The sequence below is a fragment of the Mastigoproctus giganteus genome, chromosome 7 (assembly GCF_048544385.1).
Source record: "Mastigoproctus giganteus isolate SK-2022 chromosome 7, ASM4854438v1, whole genome shotgun sequence".
NCBI lineage: Eukaryota > Metazoa > Arthropoda > Arachnida > Uropygi > Thelyphonidae > Mastigoproctus > Mastigoproctus giganteus.
In genome coordinates this window covers 188,882,944-188,908,245 of record NC_143581.1, presented here as the reverse complement: position 1 = coordinate 188,908,245, position 25,302 = coordinate 188,882,944, and the positions used below count along the sequence as shown (strand labels likewise).

The following is a 25,302-nucleotide window of genomic DNA, read 5'->3' as shown; positions in this document are numbered from 1 at the left end:
GTCCATGTGGTGAAGCATTCAGTTGGTTGTTGTTTGCTCTATTTACACGTGTTGGAAATTTATTATGCTAACATTTTTTATTAATTGTGCTATTAGTAAAATAAATAATAATAGTGATATCTGTGTGCAGTTTTTGCTAAATAATAATAATAGTGATATCCATGTGCAGTTTTTGCCAATCGTGTTATAAAGTTTTTAATTTAATAGAATAAAGAGATGCCATGTCTGGTAAAAGAAGTTCATCAAATTCTAGTACAATATTCGGAGGATGGAATCTAGTGAAAGCCGTCACCCTAATGTGTGTAGGGCTATGAATATGCCTCCGTTGACTATTACTACAACTACGAAGAATGCTAATAAAATAAAACAATTGATGCAAAGTAGTAGACCAGATATGGAGGATGCGGAAAGGTCAGGGAATGACCACCGCATATCCCCGGAGCAATATGGTTTTAGTTGCTAATGCTCCTAAAAGCCAAATAACAACAGCAAAGTGGTAGGTAAAATTTTTGGTGCGTAGAACCTAACCCTGTGATTTCCAATTGACTCCATTATATAAAGGGTTCCATTTGTGCCCGTCTCCCAGGAACCTAACCCCGACGTAAATTGAGGGCTACCTGTATTTCAATTATAGTAAATCATTTGATTATTTTGATTATGAAACTAATAATTATAATTTTGATTATCCAAATAATTATTTGCTATAATTATTTTGATTGACAAATTTTGATATGACAAATAATTTGTGATTTTTGAAAATCGTTCAATATATTTGTTCATACATAAATGGTTCATGCATTTATATCTTTCATTTATTTCATTTGATTATATCATTAGATTATTTCAATTATTGGAAATCTCTCAATTACTAATCATTCGAATATGGCAGTGATTCTCAGCCAGATCTGTCAGCAACTCCTCCCGGGGCAAATGTCTGGTTACTGTGTAACACCACCCCCCTCCCCATAATTTTTTGTAATGTAAAAAAAAAAAAAAAAAAAAAATCTGTGAAAATGGGAATTTATGATAATAATCTAAATTTTTACCACTGAAATTACTTTAACATTTTTAATGTAAATAGAAACATTTTGAGATATATTATTACTAAGACATATCTACTTGTCATTTTTTACATTAAAATAAGATATTTTTTAAAAATTGTAAATATACAGGTTAAAAAATTTTATTACTTTTAAACACAACTTGTTTATTCTGGGACATAACTTGCTTACAACACAATGTAATTTGCTATCAACATCTGTCAATTTATTTCTCACTTTACATTTAATTCACTAAACTAGAAAATCCAAGTTCACAAAGATAAGTAGTGGGAAAAACCACTACTGGCTGTTCTGCTAAGCTGAAAATATTTTTATATTTTCCCTTCATCTTTAAACAAAACTCTTAAGTTCACACCAGAATCTAGCAACATTTTGTCATCCCAATTGTAGTGTAAATCCAATAATTCTTCTTGAGTATTGTCCTCTTCTACAACGTCTAGAACAACTTCAACAACAACAAACAGAATTTTGAATGTGGGGGGAAAGAGTTGATGAAAAGTTGGGATAACTGAAAAATATTGTTCTAGTTACATTTTTAGTGTTTGCAAATGTTTAGCATTAGCATTAGTAGAGGCATATGATGCAAGAAAGCAAGCTTATTCAGCATCAGCCAAAAAAAAAAAAAAAAAAAAACCCTCTCCCATTTCACCCCTCCGTTCGTTCGAAATACCTGTCCAGTTGAGCTTTAAATTTGTTTAGGCTATCAACTTCAACAACAAGTGATGGAAGTCGGTTCCACCAACCAACCACCCGCTGGCCAAAGACAAATTTCCGCACATCTATCCGACATCCGTCCTTCCTCAATTTGAATTTATGCCCTCTGAGGTGATTATTCTGAGAAAGATGAAGAATCCCATTGGCATTGAGCATGCTCAAACCATTCAGAGCCTTATACACCTCTATCAGATCACCTCGCCGGTGCCTAGTCTCCAGACTCTGTAATTTGCAAAACTTAAGCCTTTCTTCGTAAGAGCAACCCTTTGTTCCATTTACTAATCTTGTTGCCCTTCTCTGTACCCGTTCCAGCAGCTCTACATCCTTCTTGAAATGAGGCCTCCAGACCTGTATACAGTACTCAAGATGTGGCCTAACCATTGCCTTATACAAGGGAATAATCACCTCCTTATCCCTGCTAGAAAAATTCCTGTATATCATTGACAAGACACCATGAGCTACTCTTGCAGCTCGTCTGCACTGCTCAGAGAACTTCATATCTGCCTGCACAATTACCCCCAGGTCCTTTTCATTCTCCACCACTGTCAGTGTAGTACCGCAGAGTTGATACATTGCTCTGGGGTTACTGTTACCCATATGTAGTACTTTACATTTGTCAATGTTAAACTTCATTTGCCACCTCTCAGCCCATCTGTTCAACCTTTCCAGATCCTGTTGCAGCAGCATAGTGTCAGTAGTGTCCTTAACGACCCTGCCAACCTTTGTATCATCTGCAAACTTAGACATTAAACTTGATATCCCATCATCAATATCATTCATAAACACCGAAAACAACAATGGACCCAACACTGAACCTTGAGGAACTCCACTAATAACATTAGTCCACGTTGAGCAGTGTCCATTGATTACCACTCTCTGTCTTCTGCCACTCAACCATCCCCTTATCCATAGCAGCAATTTGCCTCCAATGCCACACTGCTCCAATTTGTGCAGCAGTCTTCCATGTGCAACAGTATCAAAAGCCTTTCTAAGATCCAGATATATAATATCAAAGTTATTCCCTGCATCCAGTTCTTTTATGACTACATCATAGTATCCAATCAAATTGGTCAGGCAAGACCTGCCCTTAACAAAACCATGCTGCGTCTGAGCTATAACTGAATTCTTGTCTAGATGATCCTGCAGTGCTTCTTTAACCAGTGCCTCCATTAATTTACCTGGAACAGAAGTTAAACTAACAGGTCTATAATTACTTGTGTCAGCCTTTGATCCTCCTTTGTGAATTGGGGTTACATTTGCACATCTCCAGTCTATGGGTACCTCCCCTGAGTCCAAAGAAGCTCTCATAATTATGGCTAGGGGTTTGCATACTTCCTTTGCTGCCTCCTTTAATATAACTGGATAGATCCCATCCACCCCAGGTGCCTTTTTTATGTTTATCCTCAACAATCTCTCCTCCACTTTCCTCTCAGTTATTACAAAATCATCCAGCTCACTGCCAATGTTTACTTTACCTACATCATTCTCCTTCCTGAATAACTCCTCATGCGTGAATGTAGATGCAAAATACTCGTTTAGATTGTTAGCCACCTGAGCAGGATCCTCAACTGTTGAACCATCAATATCCAGTGGACCAATCTGATTCATCCCTTTCCTTCTCGAGTTCAAGTATGTAAAGAACTCCTTTCTGTTTTTCTTTGCATCCTTTGCCAAGGATTTTTCGTAGTCTGCCTTTGCCTGCCTAATCTCCTTTGTGACTTGGTTACAGACCAACTTATATCTATCATAGGCTTCCATGTCACCCATTAATTTGTATGTATCCCATGCATTTTTCTTCTCTGCCATGTCTCATTAGTCCATCTGACAATCATTTAGGCCTAAACCTTGAACAATATTTCTTAGTTGGTATGTAAAGCCTGGTAGCCACCAATATTAGTTCCTTGAATGCTTCCCATTTTGAGTTTGCTGTTGGTAACATCATCAGTTCGTCCCACTATATAGAATTTAAATACTGTCTCAGACCATCAGTCGCCTTTACGAAAACAAAAACCCTTCCCTTTACCTCTGATGGTAGTTACCTCCTTGAGTAAATCCCACTTCAACACACTGTGATCACTGCCACCTAGTGGTTCATTTATCTGCAGGTTCTTAATGCATGAAGAATCACTACTGATAATCAGATCAAGAGTATTGCTCCCTCTTGTTGCCTCACGAACATGCTGATGTAGAAAACAATCATCCAATAAATCCACAAAAGCCTTGCTAGTGTGCGAGTGACCAACCCACAAATTCCAGTCAATATCTGGGAAATTAAAATCCCCCATTATAAGACTCTCTGATTTACTGGCCCACTCTATTTCCCTGTACAATATATTATTATACTCATCAGAGTCATTAGGCCTATAGCACACTCCTACTCTCAATTTTGATTTCCCTATGCTTATGTCACACCAAACTGACTCGACACTGCCCTGTCCATCGATGTCAACTGGCTTCACTTCCTTTGACTTTATGTGTTTCTTAATTAATAGCATAACCCCTCCTCCCCTCCTGTCCTGTCTATCCTTTCTATATACATTGTATTCCCCAAATTCCAGTTCCGCATTTCTGATATCCCAACAATATCTGCCTTTGATGTTTTGAGCAATACCTCAAATTCATCAAATTTATTTACCAAACTCCTAGCATTGGTGTACACGCAGGTATACATGCACCTGTTTCTATTCTTAGCTACCCTAACACAACCCATGTGTTTACTTGTAACGCAATGACTACCAGCAGTCTCTGAAATATCCTGCATCTTGTTTTTCAGACTTCTGCTCATTTGAATAGAAGCAGTTTACAAATAGAAGCTTTAACCTCACTTAGATCTAACTTAGTGTCTTCTGTAAACTGGGGGGAAAAACAGCAAAATTTGATTTCTCAACTTTTTACAATCCAGAGGTCAAGCTTGTCTCGGAATGCTTGGATTTTTTCTCTGATGTTTTGATGATTGGTTTCCCTTGCCCCTGCAATGTTTTATTCAGTATATTAAGTTTGCTAATAATGTCACCTAAATATGCCAATTTAGAGAGCCACATTGAATTCTCAAATTACTGTAACAACTCATTCTTCTTTTGTTGTATCAGAAATATAGCTACCTCAGATCGGAGCGCGAACATTTGTTCCAGAACCCTTCCTCTCGATAACCAATGTACTTCTGTATGAAGAAGCATTTCATGTTTGGCATCCATATCCTGGCACAAAAGACAAAACAGATGCATTTTTAAAGGGCTTCCTTTGATATAATTAATACTCCTCAACTATTTCTAAAACTGACTTCAAATCATCAGGTAAAGTTTTCACAGCTGGAGCTTCTCAGCATAAAATACAGCGAAGGCCAATAATGTTTGGTGCAATACCATGCACTAAAACTTGTAGCCCTGATGTGGCCCTATTATAGCTGCTACACTATCTGTCCTTACCATGGAGTTTATTCCAGAGCAGATTATATTGATTACCAAAATCTTGCAGTTTATGAAATATATCAGCTTCACAGGTGTGCTACTTAAGGGACAAGCAAAATAGATAATCTTTAAACATATTGTTATGCATATATCTCACAAATTTTATTAAATGTGCAGTGCTAGTGATGTTTGTGCCCTTGTCGATTTGAATACTCCATGCTTTGGTTGTTTGTAGCTCCCCAGTCAGTTGTTCCTTAGTATTGTCTGCTATAACAAAAATTTGTCATTTTGCTCTTGAATTACTCAGTCAGATCTGTTCCAATAATCCACCTCTTCCTTACCAAGCAAGTTATGAACCATTAATTTTGCTGCTGGAATCATGAGTTCTTCAGCAGTATGTGGTTTCTTTTTCTACACAATAGTAAAGAAACTTCGTAACTTGCTTTTGGCATGGGATGACGAGCCCTGCATGAAACACTATGGGCATCCACCCTTTGCCACTTCACATTCCATTCTTTTAGCTTGAAGTAATTGACATTTTTGTTTAAAAGTTCAGGATGATGTGTCTTGAGATGCCATTCCAACTTGCTTTGTTTCAATAATTCCAGTGATAGAACTGTAATGCAGACAACACACTGACTGTCTTCCCCTTTCAAAAATACTAGTGCCTTCAAACTGATGAAGGCTTCAATTTAGTTCCTTTTTTTTGCTTTTGACGTTTACAAAGGGCATTTTTTGAAATTAAAAATAATATGCTATTTTTTATATTAAGAAGTTTCAAAAATTAAGTGTATAAAATTAGCTCTGCTTTGATTAAAGTTAACAAGTTAAGTAATCCTTACTTCCATTCAAACAAGATTATATTCTGTTTCACATGCAATAAAATCAGATATGTTTACTCCTTACCAAGGGGAAAAGCATATAATGCTTAAGACTGACTGCATGGAAATACACAGCATGAAAATATACAGCATATCTTAGAATTTTTATTGTAAAAATTTAACGTTGTGGATCTTAACAATGACTCGTTCCACACACCTATACGAAATTAGGCTGATATAGTTGCACGCCGATAAATACTAAGTTAAAAAATTGTTACAGATATCTTTTTCAAATGCTCACCTAAATGTTTGCATAGTATAATTGTTGGATTGACTATTCCAATATAGTGTAGTCAAGGATTGAGAAAATGAGTAAAAACATTGTTGAACTAGTGAATACTGCTAGTGACTCCTACAAATTTGTCTTGTGACCCCCCCCCCCTCCCCTTGGGTTTGCGACCCTGCCATAGAATCACTGGATTGTGGAATTCATTCCATTATGCCCATCGTTTTAGATTTGAATAAATTTAATGTTATTGAAACAAAAGTGACATGAGAATTAAAATTTATTTGTGAACGAAAGAATTATCCTGGAATGCATTAGCAGTGGCATATCATGGAAGAAAGCAAGCTTATACAGCATCAGCCAAAAAAGAACCCTTCCCATTTCACCCATCCATTCGCTTTAAAAGTTTGTCAACTTCCTTGAATTTAATCTATCAACTTCCACGACAGATGGAAGTTTGTTCCAGCAATCCACTACCTGCTGACTAAAGACAAATTTCTGTGCATCTATTTGGCAACTGTCTTTCCTCAATTTCAGTTTATGCCCCTTCAGGTTTGTAATCTGAGCAATAGGAAGAATCCCATCAGTATTTGAGCCTGCTCAATCCCTACAAGAAGGCTTATTTTTGAGGCTTAAGTAAATTCAGTAGGTTTTAATTCTCTAAAAAAAAAAAAGTACTGTCAAAAAAATAAAAATGAAATGTTAACTACAAGGGTGCCATGAAAGAGATTTTGATTGTCTTAGTTTGAATTATATGCTACTATGGGTGGACTTAGGGATTTAGGGTTTTAGCAGAAGCATTGGTATTAATGCTTCTACTAAGCATTGGCTGACTTGTGCTTGGAGAGTGATGCACAATAACATCAGTCTGGACTTCTGCATCTGCCAGCAGATGTAATCAATCCAGGATGATGCATTGCATTCTGTCCTGAATGATGGGAAGTTGAAATATAGGAAGGTCTATACAATGCTGGTTTCCAAGTGTCATTTACACAACGAACAGAAAAATGCATGCAGCACCTCTTATAATGTTAAAGCAAGGAAATTACTTCTTGGATTGCATTGTAACTTTGGATTAGACATAGATCAAGGCAATACAGCATGTGATGGAAAGATTAGTCATCACTATGGCCAAATAAGTTTTGAACGTGCCGCAAAGATTATACTTATGCTGTCATTCAGCTCACAAGGGTTGATGCTATGCTGTAAGGTGAAATAGTCAACTCAAAAAATTACGCATGAATTTTCAAAGTTATTCTGTGATGTACTATCAAAGAGTCCAAGATGTTTGAATGAGAGAGTTGTTTTGCTATATGACAATAGATGATCACAGTTTTCAGTATATTGTGGCAACTACCCAGAAACTAATGGGAAATGATTGAACATTCTCTATACAGTCAGGACTTTCCTTTGTTATTTTCTCATACCTTTGAAAGACTTAATTAATTTTTCAGGATGCAGGTTTTGTATGGATGATGAAGTAAATGAATCAGTGGTGCCAATAGCAACAAAAAAGACTTATGAGCAAATGTACAGATAGGATATCTGTACATTTGTGTTTTTACATCCAACCTAAACTGTTGGAGCTTTTCTTGAAAAATAAAGTGGGTGGAGGGAACATTTTCATTTGACTTACCCTTCTGACTTCAAGTTTTTTGAGACATTAAGATTACTATTTAATTTCCTCATTTGTAGGTCCTTCTAGTTCATCAAGTAACCTTCAATCAACACAAGGTCAGAGTCTGCCCAGCACAGGTGTATTTTCACCAGTCCGTCCTTTAGGTGGAGTTACATTGTCTAATATGGCTGGATTTTCTCAGATTCCACCTCAACCCATGCCACCTACTACTTTTCAACCAAGGCTTCCAGTATCTAACAGCTATACACAACCTTCATTTACAACACAGTCTGGAGGTTTTTCTTCAAATCCTCCTTTTCCTCTACCTGCAGGGCGCCAATTTTCACAACAGGTAAGATTTTGTTTTGCAGTCCATATATTGTGTTTAATTTTTACTATCTTTATTTTGTATATTAAAAAAAAAATTCTTGTTTATACTCTGGCACGACCACCAGGTCAGTGGAGTTTACAATAAATCAGTCGATACAAATATTAATCGTATTTAGCAGTCACGGGCTTGAACCCCGGTCCACTCACAGAGCATGTGCTGTTGTACTTGCGCCGTAGGCGCCTCCGTAGCCAGGTGGGAAGGAGCAGCAGTGCGTAGCACACGCTTCTTGATTAGACCGGGGTTCGAGCCCGTCACCACCAAATACGGAGGATGCGGAAAGGTTAAGGAATGACCACCGCATATCCTGGAGCAATATGGCCTTAGTTGCTAATGCTCCAAAAAAAAAACCAAACAACAACAACAACTTGTGCCGCTCCTGACCACTCGGCTATATCAGGCCTGTTAAGTAGTGCTAGAGTTGCAATATCTACTATCTACCTTGGAGGATCACTTGGGAATACTTGAGTGTAACTGGATTTTTATTATTTATTTATTATTATTTTTTAAATTAAATTGTGGATTTATATTCCCCTCATTTAGAAAAGTTTGTATTTGAATCTTGTCTCAAAAAGAAATTGATCATGGGTAGTGTTGTCACTTTCTCTCTAGCTTTTTCATTCTTTAAATAGGCCAACTGGTTAAAATAAACAGTTATGGATAAATGTACAAAAATATACCTTTTCCCTAGTCTTAAATGTTTTAGTACAGGTTATTGTTTAAAGAGGAAAACTTGTTTACTTTGTTGTATTGAGTATTTTCTCATTGACTATTTATAGAATTAAGTTGTAAATAGGTTTGCCCTCTCTATATCTGCTGTACTGAGTAAGAACCTGTGCAATTGGCTAAAAGAATTTGGGTTTCTGTTCAATTGCGGTTAGAATGATATTGTTTCACAGTCCATATAGAGTAAGTATTAAGTGGGATTGAAAAGTTTCTGGTCTGATCACAACATTACCATGATTAATACAAAATTCATCTGCTTGGTAACAGTAGAATGCAGTCTTCTAAATCATCTTTCATTTATTTCAAAAACAGTTGTTTTGAAATCAGTGACAGAGTAGGTTGTGTGTAATGCACTTTGTTTCTCAGAAAATGACAGAGGTTAAAGAAGTGTGTATGCAACAAGTTTTGTTGCAAACAATACTGCTACAAAAGTATACATGGTAAAACTTTCTTTTGGGAGGGGGGGGACAATGTGTAGGAACCCAGTTTGAGTGGTTTTTCAAAGTTCCAAAGTGCAGTGACTTCTTTTGGCTATGCTGAATGTCCATCCTCAAGTAAAACAGATGGAAATGTGACACGAAGTAAAGAATTTATTCACTAAAGCAGGTCTCAGTGTCCATGATTTGGCTAATGAGAAGTGGGAATTTCCATTTCCATCATCAAAGCAATTGATGCATGATTTGATCATGTGGTGAATTGCTGCAAAATTTTTCTTCTGATTGATGAGCCAAAGTAAAATCTGTTCAGTGAGTAAACCTTCAGGAAACATTTCAAAGAGACCCACAGTTCCTTTCTAAATTCATCATGATGAAATGTGGGTTTATGGATATAATCCTGAAAAAAGCAAGTCTTTGCAATGGAAGAGTCTAAAGTTATATTTCTTTTCTGAAGAAGACTAGACAAGTTTGTTCCTAGCTCATTGGTCAACAGTTTTACAGAGATATTGTGCAGTGTATATGAGATGTCCTATGAAAATACCTTGTGAAATGTTACACTGGAGATTTGTTTCTTTGTGGAACACAGCTCCTGTACACTCTGCTTTGGCTGTGCAGGAATTTTTATCCATAAGCTGCATAACTGTTGACCACTCCCACCAGACTCCATGATAACTTAATTCAGTCTTCTTTTCTAAAGCTGAAGTTCACTGAATGGGAGGAAATTTAACAATATCATTGTGATGAAGAGGTATATGAACAATTCAGTGATGTGAGAACTAGCAGCTTTAATTTTAACCCATAAATTGCAAGAGTGGGTTGATTAGATCGAAGAAGGAATATAGCAATTTTGTGCTATTCATTTATTCTGTCCACACAGCTGAAACTCCTAGTACATTTCATCTTTTCTTTGATTTCTCAAAATAAAATTCCACAAATCTCTGTTAGTTATCACTAAAACAGGAAAAATATTAGATTGAGTGCGAAATATAGCTAAACCATTTTAGTTTATTCCTGACGTAAGTAAGTTGGAGTGGCTCTCGTTAAGAGCTGTCTCATTTGTTGGATTTTTTAAGTGGGTGTGGTTTGTTTGCTAGCATTGGCAAACCAGCTATTTCTAACACATGGTAGCTGTAGCTCATTCACTTAGCCAAGGAATTTGCATGCTCACATGTGTTTTCACTGGGATTAGAAAAGAACTAGACTGTTTCTTTGCATGGAAAGAAAAAAATAAAAAGTGCATGCTTCTCACAATTTTTTTTTTTTTTTTTTTTTCCCTTTTGAGGAAAAAATTCTTTCTTCAGTGTATATTACATATAGAAACAAAATTTAAAGGGAATTCATCTGTTGGCAATCCTCAAATTGCAAAAACTGGTGTCAAATAAAAAACATGATACTGCCCTCTGAATAAAAAAAATAAGTTGGCTTAACTACATGGAATTGTTTTTTTGAAAATGTTATTCCTACAGAATCTTTCCAGGATGCATATTTGATCATGTAACAATTTCAAGAAAAAATTTCTATTGGCAGCTGTGTTATATGCTTCCGAAAAGTGGTCTAACCTGAAACCTTCATCGAAAATTGATTCACTGTGAGCACACGTTGCTCACAGTGGATCAATTTTTGTATCTTTACAAAACCATTCTTTTATATGCATTTGACTTGATAACAGGTTCAGGGAAATTTTTTTTTTTATTGAAACCTGCATTATATAAACTTGGAAAATCCAGGTTTCAGTGGAAAAAAGAAGAAAGAAATTAAATAAATGGATTAAAAAATAAATAAATAACTAATGCTATTATTAATAAGAAATTTTAGTTCTGAGAACTAGATAGTATTACTAACTGGTGGGGTGGGCTATTAAGAAAATTTCATAAGTGTTGGTAGCTATTAAGTTTCCTCTTGCAAATAGTTTTTGGGTTCTATTACATTGCACTTGTAACAATAGTATGCCTAACTACATAGGATTAAAAAGTGGAATATTGTCAGTACCCCAGTGTTTTTAGCTGGAACAGACTTGATTTCACTTAAACCTTTTTATTTGTTTGTTTTTGTTTTAGTGATTATCATTGTAAGTGGGCTAATTGTGTTTGTTTTCTTGAGAAATAGGACACTTGATAAAATTATTTAAATGTAGTCATTTTTTGAAGTCAAATGAAACTGAATTGAATTATGTTCTGGATAAATTGTGCAGCAGGTGTTTCATTTTATTGTGAATAAAACTGCTCTTGTTTGCTTTTCTTACATTTGTTAAAATGTTCTAGCTTTAATCTTATAAATGGGGGGATTTGAATTTTTTTTTTTTTTTTGTCTTAAATGTGAGTTCATTAGACTGCAAGCCATGGGATAGGATAATTGGATTTTAAAAGTTTAGATGATAGCCTTGCTGTGGTTACCATTCATATTGAGAAAAAGTTTTCTAGCTCAAGGGGATGTGGTACTAAACTAGCTGGTACCTCTGTAGCCAGGTGGGCAGGAGCAGCAGTGCGTAGCACACACTTCTTGATTAGACCAGGGTTCGAGCCCGTGACCACCAAACATGGAGGATGCGGAAAGGTCAGGGAATGACCACCACATATCCCCGGAGCAATATGGCCTTAGTTACTAATGCTCCTAAAAACCAAACAACAACAATCAACTAAACTAGCTGAGTCATATAATTTCAGCAAGTCAACACATTTGTGAGGATCAAGCTATTTTAAACTACAAACACATGATTTTTGTTGTTTTACCAGTTTGTTTTTAGTTGGATTTCTTAAAGCATCATTTTAGAGCTGGGATAGTGATCCAGTTCAAGTTCTTTCAAGGTGTTGATTTCAACCTGTAATTCCTTCTTTAAAAAAATTACAGGTTGAAATCAGTCGGTACCTGATTAAATCTAGTCGAAATCATATATATATATATATATATATATACACACACGGTTATTCAAAATGAAGTCTGGGGTTTCAAACAATTCGTGTACACACATGAGCAGACATAGGAAGAAAGAAATATTTCCAGAATGCAAGTATAGTAATGAAGTTTTTTTACATACCTCATAAATGTTCAATATGTCATAATGATTGACACATTCGCTTTCCCAAAAAAAAAACTCTGAAACCCCGAACTCCATTTTGAATAACCCTGTATTTGATCAAATGTCATGTTATTTCTGGTTGGTATTGTTATATCGTTTTAATACTATTTTAAGTAAATGGCAATCTAAATAGTACTTCATCTTCAATAAATACATTTGGATTCACAAAAAGATGTTTCTGTGTATTACATTATATGTAGAAACTTAAATTTAAACTTATTTCTGGGTAAAACTTTCTAGATATTATGATTCTGAGGGATAGTAATCAGTAGTACCAGGCTAAAAACAGTTAAGTTGAAAGTTGGATTATACCTGTGCACTAATATGCATCTATGCTACACGGGACCTTATGTTTGACTTTGTTTGAGATTTCTTTCCTTCTTTTTTTTACAGAAGTTAGTGAATCTTTTAAGATATATATTGATTAGATGTTGGATCCAGTATATGAGTGCCAGTCTGTTGACTTGACCTGTTTCTATTTACCATCCTCCTCCTCCTATAATTCATTTTTAAAGTTCATTGAATGAAATTGGTTTTTATTTTGGATTCATTGTACTGCTTTGTAATCCTGTACTTCAGTAATCCTATATATTGTACTGCTGCGTAATTGTGATAAACTTAAAAAATTAAGAAACAGCATGACCCATGATACACGAAATAATAAAAAAAAAAAAAGCAGCCATCAACACCTAGTGCCCATATGTACCCTAATAACATTAAAATATAATTCTTTCAATATATCAAATAATGAAATATTTAGCTAAAAATAACTTTTTACAATTTTTTGAGAATGTACTGCTTTAAATTTGGCTCCACAGAAGAAAGATATATACCCCTTGATAGTCTATATATAGCATTTTATGACTTTAAGGGATAAGTTAACTGCTTTCTTACACATGTATTTAGTTGAAAGGGGATAAGAAATTTAACTGATTTAACTGCTTTTTCACAAAGCAACAGATTTTTGCAAGCTTAACAAAAAAAAAAAAAAAAAAAAGCTTCTGGAACCAAGAAAGTTAAAAAGATACCGTTACCAAATTTCTCTCATGAGCTTCTGAGAATTTGCAAACCATAGTCGGAAAACACCCTGGGGACAGAGTCTGGTTGATAGATTTTGATTTCCTTGCTCAAGGTTGTCATTGTTTAGTGTGTTTGTGTTGTCATACAGCAGGGTAATTTGCTTCACAGTTCTCTGGCTCTTTCCTTGCAAATTCTTGATGCTACATCATTGTAGCATTTTACTGTGATACTATACATTGTCAATATTCATGATGGAAAATCAACATGGATTATTCCTACATTCTGAAAGACACCGGGATTCATTGTCTTTCCATACTGGATTGCTTTAACTGAAGAGTGAAGTGTTGCATCCATGTTTCATAATAATTTAGTATCTGCTGCAGGTCTCTCTCTCTCTCTCTCTCTCTCTCTCTCTCTCTCTCTCTCTCTCTCTCTCTCTCTCTCTCTCTCTCTCTCTCTCTGATTTAAACCATTTAAAATATTCTGTAGACAAAGCAACATGTTGTGCCTTCTGGTTGAACATTAATGTACGTGGGTACCACTTGCACACTTTTGAACAGCAACTGGACACAATTTTTTTTTTTTTCACTTCAAACACTCATGCATTGGTTGGTTGCAGTATCATACTATAACATCATTTGATTTCTAAAATTCATTCCTCATTACAATGAATGTTTGCCTGGTGATAATGGTCAGCTCAGTCATGAGTATGCAGTTGGTTGGTGACTGCTATGTGGCTTTCTTAAAACATTGCACTACTTATGCACACTGAAATATGATAGGATTTATCCACCATACTACGTGCATAAAGTGTATGTAATTTCAGTTTACTTCACAGCCTATTTCATAAAGAATTTGATTATAGAGCATTGCTCTATACTTGGAACAATGTTCTGTTATCAAAAATATTGCTTATTATATTATATGTTATTAGAGTGAAAGGATTCAAAGTCATATTGAATTTTGTTTAAATGTGGATTTTTGGGAGTGCAATCACATAGCAAGAATTGAGAGCATGGTTTCTGTAACCTGTAGTTAGTGATTTTATTATATTGGTTTTGGCCTCTTGAAAAATAATAAGCTTCAGGTCAACTCTGATCTTCCTTTGTAGTATAATATACAATGCACCTAATAAGATACTCCTTATTACTAATTTGAAATTTATTCTGTAGATTTTAGTGCATGTTCTGTTAGCTTGTTCTGTTAGTAGCTACAGGGACAACAGTCTTAAGTAGTTAGAATTTAATACATAGTAATAAACTTGAATTTGAAATATATCTGATCCGAACATGAAAAGTTGAACTTGAAATTAAATTATCCAAATACATATGATCCAAATACATATGATAATTTATATACATTTTTTTCAGTGGATGGTGACATTTTTAATCTGTAAGGGAGTGAGGGATGTGATGTCATTCTTAATTTCTCGAATACTTGTTTTTAATTTATGAGTATTTGTTGCATACATTTTGTATTTAGTTTAATCATGTAAAAAGATATTGTAGAATTAAAACTGGATACATTGGATTATTTCACTTGTCCTAGATAGTAAAACAGGACAAAAAATGTTAATCCTGTTTGAGATGTTGGTAGTGTAATGTTAGGTTTCTTCTTAGCATGCTATTACCCTCTTCTGACATAACAAGATAAATAAATGCTTCATAGTTCTAGTCTTCACTCAAAATGTTGAAGTGCTGTTTGGTTATCCTACACAGTATCATGGGCTTATATTGTTCTTGACATTTTCACAAGACCATTTTCTGTTTTATACTCTGGTAACAGCCAACAAATAGCAAAGTTCGAAATTCATTACTTTTTCAGAAACTGGGTAATGCAGTCATAACCATAGTTAATCCCTGATGAATTGGGTACTGCAACAATATTTATGCCATTTTATAAGTCCACCTACTTGAAAACATCATCTGATCAAATAATATTTTAAGTGAGTTAGCATTAGCATTAGTAGAGGCATATGATGCAAGAAAACAAGCTTATGCAACATCAGTCAAAAAAAAAAAAATCCTGATTTCACCCCTCCATTTGTTCCAAATGCCTGTCCAGCTCAGCCTTAAATTTATTTAGCCTATCAACTTCCACAACAAAAGATGAAAGTCTGTTCCACCAATCAACTATCTGCTGGCTAAAGGAAAATTTCTACACATCTATTCTACAACTGTCTTTCCTTAATTTGGATCTGTGCCCCCTCAGGTTCTTAATCTGAGCAAGAGGAAGAATCCCATAAGAATTCAGCTTTCTCAACCCATTCAAGGCCTTATACATACTCCTTATTACTATCACCTCTCAGGTGGCTACTCTCCAGGTGCTGCAATTTGCAGAACTTAAACTTAAGCCTTTCTTGGAAAATGGACCCCTTTGTTCCCCTCACCAGTCTTGTTTCCCTTCTTTGTACTCGTTCTAGCAACTCTATCCTTCCTAAAATGAGGCCTCCAGATCTGTACACAGTACTCTAGGTGTGACCTGACCATTGCCTTATATAACAGGATAATCGCCTCCCTGTCCCTGCTAGCAAAATTCCTATATATCATTGACAAGACTCCATGACCTGCCCTGGCTGCCCGTCTGCACTGCTCAATGAACTTCATATTTGACTGCACAATTATCCCCAGCTCTTTTTCACTTTACACTTTCCTGAGTGTAGTACCACACAGTTTGTACGTTTCTCTTTGGTTATTGCTACCTATATGCAGTACTTTGCATTTGTCAATGTTAAACTTCACTTGCAACTTCTCAGCCGATTTGCCCAACTTATCTAGATCCATTTGGAGTAGCATACTGTCTTTACTGTCGTTAGCAATCCTGCTAACCTTTGCATCATCTGCAAACTTGGACATTAAACCTGATATACCTTCATCAATATCATTGATAAATATACAAAACAACAATGGGCCCAACACCAAACCCTGGAGAACTCCACTAATAACATTTGTCTATGAAGAGCAGTTTCCATTGATTACCACTCTGTCGTCTCCCACTCAACCATCCCTTTATCCATGGTAGCAACTTACCCTTAATGTTATACCTCTCCAATTTGTACAGCAGTCTTCCATGTGCAACAGTATCAAAGCCTTTCTGAAATCCAAGTATATGATATCAAAATTATTTTTTGCATCCAGTTCCTTTGTAACCACATCATAATATCCAATCAAATTGGTCAGACAAGACCTCCCTTTAACAAACCCATGTTGTGTCTTAACTATTACTGCAGTCTTGTTTAGATGATCCTGAAATGCTTCTTTAACCAGTGATTCCATTAATTTCCCTGGAACACAAGTTAAACTATCAGGTCTATAGTTACTTGTTTCACCTTTTGTGAACCCCCTTTGTGAATTGGTGATACATTTGCACACCTTCAGTCCATGGGGACCTCCCTTGAGTCCAAGGAAGCTCCCATAATTATGGCCAATGGTTTGCTGCCTCCTGTAATATAACTGGATAGATCCTGTCCACTCTAGGTGCCTTTTTTGTGTTTAACTTCAACAATTTCTCCTCCACTTTGCTCTTAGTTATTACAAAATCACTTAGCTCCTTGTTAGTTTGATAAACTTCTGGCACTACCGTCATTGATAACTCCTCGTGTGAATGTAGATGTAAAATACCCATTCAGTTTATCAGCTACCTTAGCATGATCATCAATAGTCAACCGATCTATGTTAAGTGGTCCAATCTGATTCATCCCTTTCCTTCTAGAGTTTACATAAGTAAAGAACTCTTTGCTGTTTTTCTTTGCGTCCTTTGCCAAAGATTTTTCGTAGTCTGCCTAACCATTGTGACTTGATTACAGACTATTTTATATTTGCCATAGGCTTCTGTGTCGCCTGATACTTTATATGCATCCCACACATTTTTCTTCTCTGCCATGAGTCTCCTTAGTTCATTTGACATCCATTTTGGCCTAAACTTTGAACAGTATTTCTTAGTTGGAATGGAAAGCCTAGTAGCCTCCAAAATTAAGTTCCTGAAGACTTCCCATTTAGAATTCAACGTTGGTAACATCATCAGTTGATCCCACTGTACAGAATTTAAAAACTGTTTGAGACCCCTGTAGTCACCTTTAGGAAAGCAAAAACTCTTCCCTTTAGCCTTAATGGTAGTTACATCTTTAAGTAATTCCCACATCAGTACATTGTGATCACTGTCACCCAGTGGTTCTTTTATCTGCAAATTCTTAATGCATGAATAATCACTGCTGATAATCAGATCAAGAGTATTACTCTCTCTGATTGCCTCTCAAACATGTTGTTGTAGAAAACAGTCATCCAATAAATCCACAAAAGTCTTGTTACTGTGTGAGTGACCAACCGACAAGTTCCAGTCAATATCTGGAAAGTTAAAATCCTCCATTATAAGACATTCGGATTTACTGGCCCACTATTTCTCTGCACAATTGCTCATTATACTCATCAGATTCATTAGGCCTATAGCACACACCTCTAATTTTTCCTTTCCCAGTGCTTTTGTCACACCAAACAGACTCAACATTGCATTGTCCACCAACTCCTTAGATTGTGTTTCTTAGATTTGCTGTTTCTTAACTAACAGCATAACCCCCTCCTCCCTTCCTATCCTGTCTATCCTTTCTGTACACATTGTAGTCTCCAAATTCCAATTCTGCACTGCTTATGTCTGTGTGACACCATGTCTCTGCTATCCCAACAATATCTGCCTTCGATGTCTTGACTAGCACTTCAAGCTCATCAAATTTATTAACTATATTCCTAGCATTGGTGTACAGGCAAGTATACATGCACCTGTTTCAATTCTTAGTTACCCTAACACAGCCGATGTACAGACTGGCCTCGATTAACACGATTAATTTCTCCCTCAAGCGCATCATGCAAAACGGAAACGCGTTAATCGAATATAATAATCAATAGGAAAAATTATAATTGGTCCTTGACCTTCTGGAATGTCCACAAAGAATTTTAAAAATACCTTTTAAATAACTTTAACTGTATACAATGTAAAAGATAATGAAAATAATTGAGGAATTAAATGTTTATTCTATAAAACAGTGGTTCCCAAACTGTGCGCCGTGGAATATTTAAAATTTTTGAGGGAAACACAGCGATACTCTACACATCTGTCGGACACCGTGCGAACTACTAGCTCGAGGTAGTTCGCAGTTTCAACATTTCTTATTAAGTTGTTTGGACCTAACTACTAAATGGAACTGTTAGGTATTTCTTTTGGTCTGAGTGCGCCGTGAAAAAATTACTGAGACGCTAAGGGCACCGTGAACTGAGAAAGTTTGGGAACCTCTGACATAAAATACACAAAGAAGAAATGACTGTTGTGGAAATATTTGAACAGTGTTGACTTTCTCTTTTCATCAATCAGTTTCCTATAGCCGACAACAATCTTCTCTGGGCCCTGGCGAAATAAATATCGTAGAGAACCTCAAACCTTTTGTTTGAGGTTTCTGCGATACGAAAGATTTCATCTAGTTCTTTTACCGTTATCTCCTTCGCGGTTTCATTTTCATCTGACTCATTTAAAAATTAGAATTTTTAAATGCAAGTCGGCATTGACTTTATTTGGGTGGAGAAAAACAAGTAACACGTCTTCTTCTGATGGTTGATGGAACACACAGAGGCGAGCAGCAGGTAAACGTTTGTTTATTGCCTGTCCAATGCGCGGTAAAAATCTTTTTCAACTATCGCATAAAAAAAAAAAAATCGCGTTAACTGGAAATTTGCATCGTGTAAAGTGGTATAATTTTTTCAAATAGCGGTAACTGAAAAACGTGTTAATCGAACTCGCGTTATGCGAGGCCTGGCTGTATTTATTTGTTCCACTATGACTCCCAGCAGTTCTGGAAATCTCCATTGCCTTGCTTTCCAGGCTGCTGCTCATTCTAATAGAAGCATTGCAAGAATCACTTTTGCCTCTGACAGTGCCCACTGTTAACTTTTTAGTCTGTGTACCCCCCCAAGCTAGCAGTTTTCCAATCCATCTAACACTGCCTCGATAGCATCAGCAAATATTCTTGCACCCTTTCTATATAAGTGTAACCCATCCCTGTAGAGGAAGTCTCTCCTGTCAACAAGCACAGACCAGGCTGAAAGAAATTCTGCCTCTTGAGCCTTGCACAATCTCTCCAGGTCCAAATTGATTGACAAGGCTCTCATCATATACTCCCTGCTATCGTGTCTGGGCAGAATTGCAGACACTTTCACATTCAACCCTAACTAGTGAATTTTTTCAGCATTGACCTGTACTTGTTGGGTAAATCTGAAGATCTCTTACTCTTAATGTCATTAGTTCCAATGTGTACAAAAATATCACCTCTTGTGCCCTTAAAAGATATCTGCTCTACAATGTCATCAACTTTTGCCCCTGGCAGACATACTCTGGTCCTGTTCCACCTATCCTTGCATAGTATATTCCCTGTCTCCCTGACAGTAGTCACCAACAATAACTAGTTTCTTTGGGACCAGCGCATTCTGCCTTGGAGATTGCCTCTGTGTTGCCTGATGCACACCATTGAGCTCTGCTGTTGAGCTGGACAGCTGAGAGCTTGATGGGCCCTCATTAATTTCTTTGAGGGCATTTACCCTACACCCTAAGCTCTCAACCCCATCGGAATGCCGAGTTGGCTAGATCATGTCCTGTTTTAGAAAGGTCAGCAAACATTTCACATTTCACACATTTTTTGAGAGTGTGATGCGTTTGAGAATCGCCCCCTTCGTTTCTCCCGAGTTGCAGCACTCTCACTAGTCTGTGATCTTTGCTTTGCAGCTCTAGTCTGGTTCATGATTTTGGTTTAAATACAATTTAATTAACAATGAAATTTAATAAGATTTATAACATTCCTGATTAATTGATTATAGTATAATAAGCTAACAGATTCCTAATTGAGTGCTTCATATTACACTATCTAGTTTTAGTTTATACCTTACACTATCAGTTCGAGATATATATGTTACGCTATTTCTTATCAATTACAATATGGCAGCTAGTTTAACAGTATTGGCGCCAACACTGGGAGTCTTAACTTCCAAAAACCGCTAAATTCAAAATAAGAAGCTAACGAACGCTACTAAACCTATTTAATATCTCTGTAAAACAATGTATGTTAATTAACGAAGAATATGGTAAAAATTAAAAATACTTATCCCTTTACAGCAGCCAAAAATCCACCGACTGTTCTCTTCCCCAACTAGATCACCCCCAATCAAAAACTTACGGGGGGGCACTCGGGATTGAACTTGATCTGCAGTCGAATGCTCTACCACTGAGCTATACCCCCACTTAAAGATAACGTACCTGATACAGCTGAGGCCAGAAGGGTTTACTTCAGTTTGGAAAGATATAAATAATAAAAGTTCTCTTTCAACCAAGAAAATCAACTTTCAGATTTCCTCTTTGATCTTCTAGGTAAACAAATTTTGTACCAGATGTGATTCAGAGTATATTAGTACAATTTCTTTGTCAGAATAATGTTAATTATAGAATGATTATAAAATAATACTCTGGAATTATCCATATTTTGACAAGAAAATATTGATTTCAAATCTTGTTTATCTCAAAGTGCTTGTTAGAAAGATTTCAAATTTTGGAATATTTTCATAGTCGGTACTTGTCCAAAACATTCAACATTTGATATGCATAATTTCATAGTTTGGGTTTTGCACAATCAAGTGTGCTATGACTATTTATTAACATTTTGCAAAGAGAATATCATGATGACATTGACAGAGGTACAATGTGTAATGATATAGTGATACCTTTAGTCTGTATGTGATTTCCTACAACACTTACTAGGATTGAAAATGGCTTTCATTAAACAGGAAAGAAATGTCACAAATGCTTTTGTCCGCTGTTGTGTAACATCTGATGAAAGCATTATAGTGATTTATATATAGTATGTGTGAGCCATATATATAGTATGTTGTAGATGTTAGTAGTGGTCATATTGAGGTAAGGTTGTAAAGTTTATATTGGTGATATATTTTTGCCAGAATGACACTTGTTTTAATTTATGTCATTTAATTTGGCCTAATTATAGTCATTCTGCACTTAATGGTACCAACTTGAACTGTGCAGTTTGCATAATTACACAATTCAATTTTGCACAGTTTAAGATATCACAAGAACATATGCTTAATATAGGAATATTCAGATTTTTAATTTGTTTAGTAAGTAAGCACTTTGGGAGATATAAGGCCTCAACCCCCCCCTGGAAGTTGTGCTATAATCTCCCTGCATGTTAAGTTTCATTATAGCAGATGTTAATGTCTTTAAAAATAAATGTAGCGATTACAGGAATATCTTATGTATTTTGGTGGTCTTCTGACCACCAAAATACATAAGATCAAGCTTTTTCAATTTATTTTTTTTTTTGAATGCAAGATCCTTTTTTAGATCTGAGTCTTACACAGAACACTAATATCTTTAAAAACAGTAAAATAAATATTTGTTATGCCAGGTGAATACATAATTGACTGGAGACAATGTACCTGATACAGTTGAGGCCAGAAGGGTTTACTTCAGTTTGCAAAGATATATAAATAATAACAAAATGAGTCTTATTTAGATCAGGAATCAGCACCACACACGCACACACACACAGTACTACAGGTTAGATCAGTGGTTTTCAACTGGGATGCCATGGCACCTTAGGGTGCCACAAAAACATTTCAAGGGTGCTACAGAATTTGGGTTTAAGTTACTTTTAAATTAAATTTTTTTAAATTTAAGTATTTATTTCATTATAAAAAGGTACATTCTTATAATTATATTACTTGTATTATAATAACTATCATATAACATTTTTTTTTTTTAAATATTACACACACAGAGAGAGAGAGAGAGAGAGAGAGAGAATCAGATCTAACAGGCAGAAAATTGAGTAGGGGCCACAAAATAAAATAAATTACTTAAGTGTGCCATTATTAAAAAAAGGTCAAATCACTGGGTTAGATGATAGGATAGCTAAATAGAATGGGCTTGCCAAGCATTTGAAAAGAGTTTGGAAACTGCCTGTAAAGATTTAATGTGAGCAACTTCTTTAATGGAAATCAATTTAAATTTTTTGTCATTGTAGTGTGGGCGATGAAGTGTTCGTGATAAGCTTTAGGGTTGGCCCATACCATGGCCGATATTCCACCAAAAGAAGATTCTTAATGTGGGAAGGTGCCACAGCTGACCGGATTTCAGCAGCATATAAGATAGAAGATAGATTTTTGATACATATCAAAGATTAGTAAATGGATTGTAGATATGAAGGAGATGTTGTCTCAGTAGCCTCATCTTACATACAGATAGAGATTTAACAAAGTTAATGTGAGAATGAAAAATGAACATAAAAGAATGCTGCAAAATCTGAACTGATTTAACTTTCTGAGATCCATTAAGAAATGGTAAGATTAAAAGGAGAGTTTTTCTTGAAGAAAGAAATGTGGACACGCTTATCTGGATTAGAATGAAGGCTAAAATACAATACAGTCAGTCCTCGTATAACACGCGTTTACACTACATGAATTTGTTCGTACATGATTTATAAATATCATTTGTTTTATTCGGGTTTTTTTTTTTGGCTGGTGCAGTATAAGCCATAAGCTTTCTTGCACCATGCGGCCATTACTAATACTAATACTAAATAGGGGAACAATGTCACGTATAACACAAAACCGAATTTGCTTATGTATGATTTGGCTTTGCATTTAAAGAAATGGCAGTCGAACACAGCAGAATCACAACAGCTGAGTGCAACACTTATTGCGTTTGTTTACTCAGTTGCTATATGTGTGCTGCTTTGTTTGTGGGTATCAAACATGCCTCCTCATTTTTGTTCCTTTTATACTGTAATTGTGCTTTATTCCCTAAAAATGAGTAAAATACTCTAACAGTGTTAAAAGGAAACATTGTGGTTAAGATACTGCAGGTTCAGAGAGAAAAAGAAAAAAGTGGCTAAGGTAAAAAAAAAAAGCCAACACGAGAACCATGGCAAACTATTGAAACTTGCCGGACAAACTAGTTTGCTGCTACAGCAGTTTCTCCCTGCATTCTTGGTAAATAGATGGTGCGAGTTACTGGTAGTGGCATTAGAAGTCGAGAATGATATATTGATTTACATGTAGACTTGACAGATGAAGTTATGAAACCTTATTTCCTAACTTAACCTTTAAGGTTAGGAAATAGCATAACCTAACCACTGAGAACAATTAGGAAGAATGCAGAGAAAATAAAAGCAACTTTTATAGTAGGAACAACTCAAAGTGTAACAAAAGACATTAGATCAAGACACAAAGAATTGGAAGAGATGGAACGTCTGTTATCTGTTTAGATAGAAGATCAAACAAAGAAGAGATCAGGAAAGTTTGCTTACGATAAAAGTAATATTCTATTAGCAGTATTCGCAGTATTAGCAATATTCTATTACGTAAAATTTTTAATAATAATAAAATACATGTACTTAAGTATTTTATTACGATTATTTATTGCATTTGGTAATGTTTTGGTTACAAATGTGTGTTCAGTCTTGGGCGGTCGGCACCTAATCCTATTTTCCCCATAAGGCCTGTTATTTATATTGCACGATTTTGCATTGCTCAGGGGTTTCTAGGAATACAACTACTGTGTTATATGAGGACTGACTGTACTTGTAATTAGCAAAACAACGCATTAATAAATGCGTTGTTTTGCTGTGTTTCCTGAAGTGAGGTGGAGAAAGCTCAGATTTTAAATCAGCATAAGCGATAAAGGGCACTTGCATAAGCAGTAGAGGTGGGATTAATGCTTATACTTCTTTAATTAGAAAGGAATCGTTAAACTGTAATAGAAGGGTTTCATGTTCAAGAGATTCCTTTATGAAAAAGAGCAAATTACTTTGTACACTATAAAATTTTTTCTGTTACGAAATGATGCTACAAGTGTAAAATGCTGATGATAAGTCAAGGTAACCAGTTAAGTTGACCTAATTTAATTTGATAAATAATTAACAATAAATTTAAATTAGTAATGGCTACATACATACAGAAATTAAATTTAAAAAATCAGCGACAAACTTAAATGGAACATTTGTAGAACTTCAGAGTTCTGCAAAGCCATGCTTTGAAAACCACTGCCCTAGACAGTTCTGAACCTTGGGTATTTCTTAATTTTTCAATATTGTCAAGTCACAAATATTGTCACAAAAAAATTAAGTAATTTGCTGTTACAACATTGTAATAATAGAAGCTAATTTTTAGGTCGGCTATGGCCAGCTGCAGCCTGTCACTAGTCAGCCTTCTAACTTTCCACATACTACTGTATCAGACTCTGCTACACAGCATTATCAAGGAGGAGGACTCCCAGAAGGCCCAGTTGGAGGGCTAGAAGCATATGATCCTCAGTTACATGCAAAAATGTCTGGCATGAGTATTAACTCCAGTTTTTCAAGATTGTGGGTAAGTTTATAATATTTTATAAAATCTGACTCCCTTTCTTTTGTTGAAAATTGATTTATTTTTATTTATTTAATTTTTAAATGGTAAGACAGTTTTACAGAAAATTATATTTCGTGGTCTAATCATAATGAAATAAAATGAGACTTGGTTGTTTTTGGTTATGATGGCTATAAATGTAGGATTAGTTTTTCAGAACTTAAAGTATTTGTGTAAATATATGATGGTTATTTGAAAAGTTGGGAAGCAGATTTTTGTTTCGGGCAGTGGGGGGTGGAGAAGCTGTGCCCTTCCCAATATTGAGATGCACATGAATAAAGGCATACATAGCATTCAT

The 25,302-nt window shown here is 35.6% G+C and overlaps 1 protein-coding gene across 2 annotated transcripts in view; it reads left to right on the top strand.

Moving 5' to 3' along the window:
* Sec24AB (Protein transport protein Sec24AB) overlaps positions 1 to 25,302 on the top strand; it is a 298,277-nt gene that overhangs the window by 95,777 nt on the left and 177,198 nt on the right. For both annotated transcript variants that reach the window (XM_090378021.1, XM_090378020.1), the window contains 2 exons: positions 7,985 to 8,259; positions 24,771 to 24,968. In XM_090378021.1, coding sequence (XP_090234147.1) covers positions 7,985 to 8,259; positions 24,771 to 24,968 — 473 coding nt within the window. The remainder of the gene's footprint in view (positions 1 to 7,984; positions 8,260 to 24,770; positions 24,969 to 25,302) is intronic.